General features: G+C 40.0%; 1 protein-coding gene across 1 annotated transcript; it reads right to left on the bottom strand.

The window, feature by feature from the left end:
- Positions 1 to 2,184: 2,184 nt before the first annotated feature.
- Positions 2,185 to 8,864, bottom strand: exoc8 (exocyst complex component 8). The gene is made up of 4 exons (XM_078244738.1): positions 7,593 to 8,864; positions 6,321 to 6,574; positions 5,604 to 5,852; positions 2,185 to 3,739 (listed from the first exon to the last, which is right to left on the bottom strand). The coding sequence occupies exons 1-4, from the start codon at positions 8,740 to 8,742 to the stop codon at positions 3,332 to 3,334; spliced, it is 2,061 nt and encodes a 686-aa protein (XP_078100864.1). The 5' UTR covers positions 8,743 to 8,864; the 3' UTR covers positions 2,185 to 3,331.
- Positions 8,865 to 10,394: the final 1,530 nt, after the last annotated feature.

The following is a 10,394-nucleotide window of genomic DNA, read 5'->3' on the forward strand; positions in this document are numbered from 1 at the left end:
TTATACAGAATAAAATATTTGATCGTAAGGCAGAGACTTTGCATTATATAGAGGGTTGAAATGCTGAGATGAAGTATGAAAGTACAACAGCTTCACTACAATCTTAACCTTTGCTGTTGAAGAATCAAAATGACCATTTATTCATCACGTGAAATATTCCCTGTATATTCCTTGTGTTGACTGAATACATTCCTCTTGAATAATCCCACCAGCCTGATGCTTCTTCTCTGAAGATAAGCTGATAACTTCACCCGAGGATTTCCTCGAGCCCTCGATCACATCAGTGGTTGTAATCAGATGAGCTGTGAAGCAGAGAGAACAATCATGTGTTGAATCATGAACGGAGTCTAAAAATATCAACGTCTGCCATCGTGGCACGCCGGGCCTGTCGCTGCTGGGAAATGTTTGACACAAAGAGAGGAGCAATTGTGTTCATGTTGCAACAGTACAATCCAATATGGTTAAACTGGCTTTGACTGCAGGAACAACTGCAAGACAGACATTTCAAAATGATTGAATTTAGAATTTTCTAGCAAAACAGGATGTTGAATGCACAGATTTCTGGATGTTTCCCAAGAAATAGTAAAAAAATAGTAAAAAACTAAAGTTGAAAAACAGTATCTATAAAACATCACTGACATTATTATTAGCATTATTACTTATTTTTAGTAAAAAGGTTTCCTTTAAATCTACATAACTTAAATTAATCATATTTTTATTTTTATTTTTAATACATACTGTGTATATATGTTTATACTTATATTGTTATATTCTGGCGCTTGGTTTTCTTAGCCTTCTTTTATTTAGAGATTGTGTGACGCACACCTACAGCACCAAAACAAATTCCATTCTGATATTCAAAATTTCCTGATTTTGAGCTGCCACAAGAGGGCAATATAGCCATAAAACATAAATAACAATAAAACAATAAATTGTATTGTTTTTGGTATCTGAGCTGCAGTGCTTTCACTTTGTACAGTCACATAAACATGCTTTTAATGTGCTGTAATGTGCAGGTACAGCAGATGCTTCAGTCTCTCTCTGTATCCAGTAAAGATTTTTGCTTTTAGTTCAAAACTTCCTCGCTGACCTCCACCAAGTGAATCAGATAGGCAGGGTTTGGTTTATCTGGTAAAACGAACACACCTACACGTAGGATGATTTGTCTGCCAAATATTAATCTGAGGATTAGATTGATCAAATCCTTTGCAACACTGATTCTTCATTCATCAGTTCACAAGAGCAATCAAGTGCGATGGTAGAGTGAAATATGTGGAGTGTAACTAAAATTAGAGCATTTTCACAGACATTTGGATTCAAAATAAAGCACACGTGGAACTAATAACATTAATTGCTGCAATCCGTTCCAGCCATTACTGTATCATCACCATAATTAACCATCATTAATGTTATTAATTCCACCTGTGCTTTCCCTGCTATGACAAGTCAAAATGTTCTACCATGAAAAGGTCTAGAAAAAAAACGAGTGCTTTGGTGCAGGTTAGAAAGATAAATTCAGACAGAAAAACAACATGTAAATATGCAAAATAGACTTTTGGCATGGAAGAAAGGTATACTGTGGTGTACTGTATATAAGTACTGACCCTTATGGGTATATGTAGGCGTGTATGTATGTATATATGTAGGTAAGTGTATGCATGCATATGCAAACACACTGTATGTATGTATGTACTGTGTGTAGAAAGTTATCTGGGTAAGTGTATATGCTCTTTAGTTTTTTTTTGTATAATTTATTTTATCTTTCTTGTCTTGTCAATTTGTTTGTTCCTCTTAAAAATGTGAGAAGGGGGGGGGGGGGGCTGATATAAGCTGAAGCTTCTGACCCTACCCTTTGGTTATGACCAATGAATTAATTCATTCATTCATGCTCTCCAGTTCACTGTCAATACAGCAGGAGAGCCTTGTTTCTGTATGGGCAAGGTTTAACTTTTCACAGAACAACAGAAATGATACATGTGGGAAAAGAAATTTTCAGTTAATGTAAATGAAGTTATTTCAAAACATAAATCTACTTGGCTCCTCTAGTTACTAGCTTTTAAAGGTGGGCTTGACAGAAACATTTTGGAAACAACAGATCTTTTATATAGGAAATTCACTCTGAACACATTCTTTTACATAGCAGGTGCAACGTATATCTTTTTGGAAATACAAAAAAAACATAGATTGTGCATGAAGATCTTTATTGAATTCCATGTGTTTGATTTTACCAGGTCATTTTCTTTTCAGTCATCCCTTTTAATCACTCCTAGCAGCTGCAATACTATTTAGTGTCTAACAATGGTCCTGTGGCATGAAAATAAAAGCTTCCAACTTATGCATAAACATTAGCTTTTCATGGTGAGTACACACATATTCAATTAATTAGTAATCAACTGTGTAATGCCATTTCAGGAAAAAAAAACAGGAGCACACACACACAAACGGCATATAACCGGTTTGATCAGAAAATGAACATACATTTATCAGCTGTTTCTCTCAAATGTGTCCCGAAGAACCATATCCTCATTGCACAATTACACAGATTTGAGGAATGGCGCACTTCTTGGTTAGCTTGATTAGTCTTGCAGCGATAGGAATTTTTGAAAACAATACTAATATCAGATCATTTTTCATCAATATTAGCCAACATCAATATCAACCATCAAAAGGCATTTTTGCGAGAGTTGGTACAAATTCAGGTGCAAAGTAGCTTTTTACACATACCTATCTTGAGGTATCGTATTCTGCTGCTCTCCAAGATGCATCCTGTCATTTCTTGTCCTGCAATCTCAAAACAACCGACAACTAGCCGTTATTTCTAAAATGGGAGTTGAAAATGCCAGAACAGTAGGATTGGGCACAGAGAACAGATTCCTACTTGGAATCGTTTCAAAAATTACGATTCCAGTGGAATCGTTTCTTTATTGGAATCGTTTGGAGGATTTGGTTTCTAATCTGATCATGGGTTCCAAATTTAAAATGCGCAAGTTTTGGTTTCCGAAAGCGGCCAGGCGCTTGTTGTGTTGCAGCCACGGAGCACAGTAAGCAGCGCTCTAGTGGGGCTTTATTTTACATTGAAAAAGCTGTAAAACTGCAACCCACCACTGAATCAAAATACAACTTTCCTCTTATTTGTGAAAATAGGCATGTGACCCGTTTCAACTCCACCCCTCAAAGAATTGGAATCGAGAATCGATAAGAACCGGAATCGAAAGGAAGAAATCACAATTGGAATCAGAATTATTCAAATCCAAACGATGCCCAACCCTACAGAACAGTCAGTAAAAGAACATTTCAAAGTTTTATTTGCCCATCGTCCTTCATTGCAGTCTTAGACCACCGATGTGGTACTCTCTGGATTGATTCGAACCGGCCTGGTGCTCTTCCTCAGGTCCTGCAGCTGTTTGGCCGGCTTGCCCACGCCCTCCTCGAACCTCCTCTCCACCACGGGCAGAACGGTGTCGTGGAGGAAGGTGGCGTTCTGCATGATGAAGGCCTTCTTCTCCGGGTCCTGCTCGCAGCGCAGGCTGTAGTCCACGTGCTGCACGGCCACCAGGATGATCTCCCTCAGGCTCTCCAGCAGCACCATGTGCAGCTCGGGGAAGTAGAGCTTCAGGCCTTCCTCCAAGAAGCTCATCATCTGCTTCGTGAAGGCCACGATGGTGTAGCTCAGGTTCACCCAGCAGTCGTCGCCGGTGTACTGCTCGAAGCTGCCAATGCCACAGCTGCGCATCTCATCCTGCAAAGAAAGAAAATGAAAAAAAATTCTGGTACAGGATATACTGTAAAATCCTCTATTCCAGACTCAAGCAACACAAATATATATATTCACATTTTAACATGTTTTCATAAAACACATTCATTTCATGATTGAAATGTTCTAACAATTCATAAATAACTGACAAGCTTTTATTATATATTACAGCTTTTGACAGGCAAAATGCATCCAACCTATTCTTAAAATAATTAATTGAAGGGGAATGCACAACTTCTTCTGGAAGCTCGTTCCATGATTTTACCGCGCGGAGTGTGAGGCATGTTGTAGGGTAAAGTTTTAAAGAATTCCCTCGTGTCTCATACTTATTGCTCCAAAATTGAAAGATAGGCTCAACTGTTACATCATATATTCCCTGTACAAGCTTATACACCTGAATTATATCACCTCTGTATCTCCTAAATATGATATATGAATAAGATTCATATGGTAATGTGTGGCCAGGTTGGGTCAGAGGTAGAGCAGGCGCACATGTACTGAGAGGTTTATGCCTCGACGCAGAGGTCCAGGGTTCGAATCCGACCTGTGACGATTTCCTGCATGTCTTCCCCCGCTCTCCCCCTTTCTCATCTAGTTGTCCTGTCAAAAATTAAAAGGTGGAAAAGCCCAAAAAAAGATTCATATGGTAATGTAACATACGTCTACAGTACGTCTTTCCTCTGCACACAGGTAGAAATCACAAGAAGTTTAAATTAGTAAACTGTACTGTCTGCAACAAAAGATTATTTTCAGTACCCACCCATTACTTTTTCTATTTGTCAATAAGTGTTAGTTTATAAAATTAGAGTGTTGAGTGAAAAAAGCCCATCACCATTTCCCAGAGTCCAAAGGTACAGAAAAATACGACGCACATCTATAACGTGAGACAGGTATGTCGGAGGGCGACAAGTAAGTCAAAAGTAGCAAAGAAACTGTCTAACTTGCAAAAAATAATAAATGTAATAGTAGGCAACGTTTCAGTACTAGACCATCATCAGGCTAAATGAGTCCAGAGTCCAAAGATAAAACTTCAAATTGTCGTGTTTTGTCCGACCGACAGTCAAAAACCCAAGGATATTAAGTTTACAGTCATATACAAGGCTATTTTAGGTCTACTTCCATTCTACCTTCTGACCTATATCAGTGTAAATAGTGTCGGGACTTACAATCTTCGTTCCCAGGACCTTTTCCTTCTGTCTGTTCCAAAGGTTAGAACTGAGCTGGCGAAAAAGGTGTTTAAGTTTGCTGCTCCCTCTACATGGAACAAGTTACAGAAATCCATGAAACTTAATGAGCTGCTCTCATTGGTCGCTTTTAAGAGGATGTTGACTGACTTGGAGGCAGCCACATCTGGCTGCAGATGTTTTGCCTGATGTGTTTAGGATTGTGGTTGACTTTGAGGGATTTGCTGTTTCAGTCGTTTTATGTTTTTAGTGTTTTTGTGTATTTTGTGTTTGTATGTACTTTATGTGTGGTTGTACTGCTGCCCGTCTTGGCCAGGACACTCTTGAAAAATAGATTTTTGAATCTCAATGAGTCTCTTCCTGGTTAAATAAAGTAAATCAATAAATATAAAATGCTGAAAGGCACCAAATGCTCACAATGGAGAAGCTGGAAATGTTCTGTTGATCAACTGATGATGATGCACCTTACTATTGATAGCCCACTGGTGCTAATGATACTGCACTTTACTATTTTATAATGTAGAGATACCTGGTGTTGTGTATTGTATTGTATTATTGTATGAATGTCTATCTATCCTTAACAATTGACTGACATCCAATCACCAACAGGCAAAATAAGAAAAGACGAGACAAAACATGAAATGCAACGTAAAAGCCAAACCCACCTTGAGTTTAGTCAGAGCCTCGGGGGTCATGAGGTTCATCCTCCTCCACATCTCCTCGGAGTTTCGGTGCTTGGTGGCTTCGATGATGATGTCATTGTAGCTCTGCAGCGCCGCCTTGATGTCTTTGACCAGCAGGGACTGCAGGGTGAACGTCAGGTCCAGGCCGATCTCAGTCAGCTGCTGACAATGCTCCTTAGCCACTTTAACGCACTCCGCTGCTGTCGACAGGCTCTCCTTGCTGTCAAACACCTGATGAAGACGAAAAAAAACTCACTTTATTAGGTTCATTTTTTTTTGCTATTTCACAAGACCAAATATAATTTCACATGCGTTCGAAACATGTTACCTCCCATGTCGGTGTTTTCAATTACCTTCAATGTAACAGGTAAATAAGATGGGCAGGTAGTTAGCAAGTTAACTAAGTCAAAAAAACAAATTTTTCTTCTTTCTTCTTCTCCTTTGAAGCAAACAGCCATATTTTTGCTTAGTTTTTTAATATTTTTTTTAGAAGTAATACACAGTATTCAAAGTTTATAGTCTAGGCTCAAACTCTACTTCTCCACTTGCTCTTTTTATGGTTCCAGATTGAACACTTTCGTCATGTTATTTATTTTTTTCAATATTTTTTTTTTTTTTTTTAAATCACAGGTATCAGTACTAAATCATCTTATCCCATATTTGACAGGCTGTTGCTTGTCTGTCTGATCCTCTTACTACCTGCTTGCTGAAGGCGTTCACAAACATCCTCATGGCTGATTTGGACCAGACCACGAAGGCGGAGTAGCAGCCCGTGTTCCCCGCAAAGTCCATCTCAAACTCCTTGGCCGTCTCCAGCAAGCTGGTGAAGAAGATGTTGCAGAGTTTGTGGATGTAGAGCAGCGTGGCTCCTTCTATGCGAAGCTGCCGTATGGCCGTCTGGACTGCAACGGCGCGGTTCTTCAGAAACAACTCACAGGCCTTGGTGGACTGGCCTGAAACGTATAATAAAAAAAAAATCAATTCAAATTGACGGCAAATATTTGATCTAATGTGAGACAGGGGCATTGTTTGGGGCTTTACCATGTGTTATTTCACACAGATTATTACATTTCCAGAAAACATGCTATATCGATATACGTACATCGTTACCAAGATATGAAATGACCTACAGTATATCGGGATAGAAGATTTAGGCCATATCGCCCAGCCCTAATAACACATATCTAAAAACTATCAGAACCTAATAATTACTAAGGGATGATTAGTTTGAAGATATAGAGACTATTCTAACATTGCTGCTTTTGTTTGTCTTATGTAATGTATCGGGATTATTAATTCTTTTCCCTAGAATCAATATTTTTTATTTCATTTTTTACCAATGATTCATCATTTTCTGTTCATAAGGTACGGCCGAAGGCGACTACATCATATCCGTTTCCAGCAAAACGCACCAAAAGCAGAAAATACATATTATGTACTTCATTATTATGTACTTTACAAATAAATGTCTGACTGATATGTCATGTGCATTTTTTTTTTTTTTTTTAGAAAACAATTAGTTTTTAGAAATGTGTCATGATACATTGTCTCTAGAAGTGTATTATTCAACCTTTTTTTTTTGTTAAAGGAAAAGAAAATCACAATACTATTTAATTGAAAATCGCAATAATAGTGCTCTAATACTAAATCAATTGGATACATAAAACTACAGCACTGAGCACATGGCACTTCCTGAATGCGCAAAACGTAACAGAATATGTAAACAGAAAGGCTGTTAGGCCTACATTCAATTGTAAACAGAAATAATCGATTATGGCCCGGCCGATTATCGTTGCAGCATCGTCCACGACTCGATGCATCGATTATTTGATTGATTTCAACACCTCTAGTATCGTGAAAGAATCAAATCGGGACAAAAGCGTATCGTCCAAGCCCTATGCAATAGTAAACTAAACATGGTGTATATGATGTGTGAGGTGATATTGATGACAACGCAAAACAAAGCAGGACCTAGTCTGATCAGCTGGGACACGGCTCTGCGGGTGGCTTTAGGTCCGCCTCGAAGCGACCGATCTGGAGACAACTCGAACACCAGAACCTCTGTCAGCTGCCGAACACGCTGGTCCACCTTCAGCCTCAGCTCTTTGACCCTCTGGGTGACCGGCTGCTCTTTGAGATACTCGTTGAGCTTGTCCAGCAGGTCCACGGCGCCCTCGAAGTCTCTCTGGGCGATGCAGACGTCCAGATCCTCCGGCAGCTCCTGGATCCACTCCGGGCTGAGGTCCACACTTTCTTCGGCGCCTGCTGGCTCGTCCTCGTCCTGATCGAAAGGATTGGTGGACGCCTCCGCCCTCACAGGAGACGTCGGGACCTCCTCCTCTTTCGTGTGCCTGTCCTTGGTGACTTTGTTCTTCTTGGTTTCGTCCAAGATCTCCAGCCACTCCTTCTTGATCTTGCTGTTTTCCGCCTGGAAGATGCGGCTGTCGGGGAACATGAGGATCTTGAACATGTCCTTCATGGGAGGGTTGTCCTTTACGTTGACCACGGCGAAGCTCTCCAGGTCGTACAGGGCGTTGTATTTATACTTCACGGTTCCCCTGCGGTTTGGCAGCCAGGTGGCGATCAACAGACAGTCGTTCATCAGGAAAGCGTGCACCTTCTGGATGGGGGACATGTTGTCAACATCAAACTCTACGAGGTCACCGTTGTAAACAAGGTGCCTCCCTGGGGTGTCCATGATGTTTTTACCCCCTTCCACCTTCTCCAGCAGTGAGGTCAGCGTCCTCTGCTTCAGCTCCTCAGTCTCTTTGGGGAAAGCAGCCTGCATCTCTTTGGAGGTCTCATCCTTGTCTGTGGACAACAAGGCCTGGGTGATGCTCTCCATGATGCTCTTCTGCTCAGTCAGGATGTGGCTCAGCTGGTACATCTCGCTCTCCAGGTAGGAAATCTCTTTGGCCGTTTCAATGAACTGTCTGTAGTTCTTGTAGACATTTTTCTTCAGGTTTTGAGCCGTTTCGTCGGCCAAGTTTTGGATTTTTTGACGATGCTCCTGGAGATCTCTGTCGCCATCGGACTGCTGTGACAGCTGCTTGACGTAATTTTGCGGGTCGAAATTAGGCGATTCGAGCAGCTTTCGTAGTCGATTTCCCGTTTCCGACATCTTCTAGCGCGTATGTGTGTGTTTATTTAAACACAAATGTTGACAAATTAAGGACAAATGTAGAAAGAGGAAGAGTTCATCTGTTCGTATCCGCTTGCCTTGCAACCCAAACAGGAAGTTGACACCCCTGAAACGTCACGGGATTCAGAAAATGAGATGGCCAACAAATCGCATCAAAACAAATACTTTTAAGTTAAATTTGGCCGTTCCTAAAAGTCAAGATCTTTCTACAATGACAGCATTTTAAATATAAACTATTTATAAGACTTGACATGTGGCTAATTGCCATTGATTCAATTACTAACAACAACTAAACTACAACAGAAAAACCCCGAGTGTATTTTAGATTGGCCTGAAAACACCGAGGCTGAGTCGTAGTGCACCCTTTTATGTCAATGAGTGCACCCATTGACTGTAAATAACGGTCTATGAGTGCACCAGAGGAAGACTGGATCAAACGGCTCCAGATTGTGATGAAGATGTAGCAAAAGAAGCAGATGCAAATGAATGTCGTTGATTTTCTTTTTTTTTATTGACAAAAACACCAACATACAAAACTCTCGTTGGGGAAAAGGACATGCGTATATACAATACATACAAATGTTGTCTATGTTCATGAGAGAATTACCTGAGCAAAAGAAACAACAAAGAACAAAACAAAAAAGGGGGGGCTACATATACACAGTTAGTCAAAAGCAAAAAGGCTAGAGAAAGTAAAATTAGTTATGAATGGTAAAATGTCATCCACGTGAATCGTGTAGATCCGAAGTTTTTATTTGAGGGGGGGAGGGGGTGTACAATTTCCCATAAACGAGAGTTTCAAAAACCTACTGCGGTCTTCTTCACAATAAAACATCTTTGGTGATACGTCACGCGAGTCATTTGGCCAATCACAATCACTGACATTAGTTTTGAGGTAAGTGCTGTTATCTGCCAACAATAACATTGTTTTCTCTAACGTTGTTGTTAACATGTTTAACGTTAACGTTATAATGGAAAGCAAGCTTGTCGGCTTGTCAGCTAACGTAAGATCAGCGAATTGTGTTGTTAGCCTACAATGTTAGTTCAATGTGAAGGATTTTGGCAAGGCTATGCTATTAAATGCCTGCACTTGTCTCTGATGCTCCGAAACGGACGTTAGAGGCAACCTAAACATCGCCGCATGTCACGCTAGTTAACGCTACACTTGGCAGCAGGTAACGTTAGCCTACTGTTAGTTAGCAGTTGGAGTAAACACGGTTAAAATGCTGACAGTAAACGGTTTAAAAGTTTGTCTGTATTTCACTGAAGAGGATTCCAACAGTCTGTAGCTGCCATTGTCTGAAAAACAACACAGATGTTGCATTCACTTGAAACTCGCCTCGCCTCGTGCTGCATTCATAGTTATTGTAAAATACCCTTTTCCCATCCAGTTGTTTTTGTCATTTAACAGGAATTTACTGGTGAAATAAGTTATTGTTATTACATTTTTAATAAATCATTTAATTTTGGCCCTGTGGCCTTAGCAATAAACAGGCCATTCTTTAATATCGGCGACTGTTGTTTTGTGTTCCTTTTGTACCGGTTTAGGCACCGGCACCGTTTTTGAAGTATCATTTATATTTTATTATTTTATATTATATATATTGTTATAAAATGTGTCACCTTTTTCA

This window comes from Sander vitreus, unplaced genomic scaffold, assembly GCF_031162955.1.
Source record: "Sander vitreus isolate 19-12246 unplaced genomic scaffold, sanVit1 ctg294_0, whole genome shotgun sequence".
Taxonomy (NCBI): domain Eukaryota; kingdom Metazoa; phylum Chordata; class Actinopteri; order Perciformes; family Percidae; genus Sander; species Sander vitreus.

What these genes read in the sequence shown, in the direction of transcription:
- exoc8 (XM_078244738.1), bottom strand. Translation starts at nt 8,742, where the DNA reads ATGTCGGAAACGGGAAATCGACTACGAAAGCTGCTCGAATCGCCTAAT. An exon ending in GTCCCAGCTGATCAGACTAG is followed by an intron (nt 6,575 to 7,592) that starts GTCCTGCTTTGT and finishes TATACGTTTCAG; the next exon opens with GCCAGTCCACCAAGGCCTGT. An exon ending in AGGCTCTGACTAAACTCAAG is followed by an intron (nt 3,740 to 5,603) that starts GTGGGTTTGGCT and finishes CTTTCTTTGCAG; the next exon opens with GATGAGATGCGCAGCTGTGG.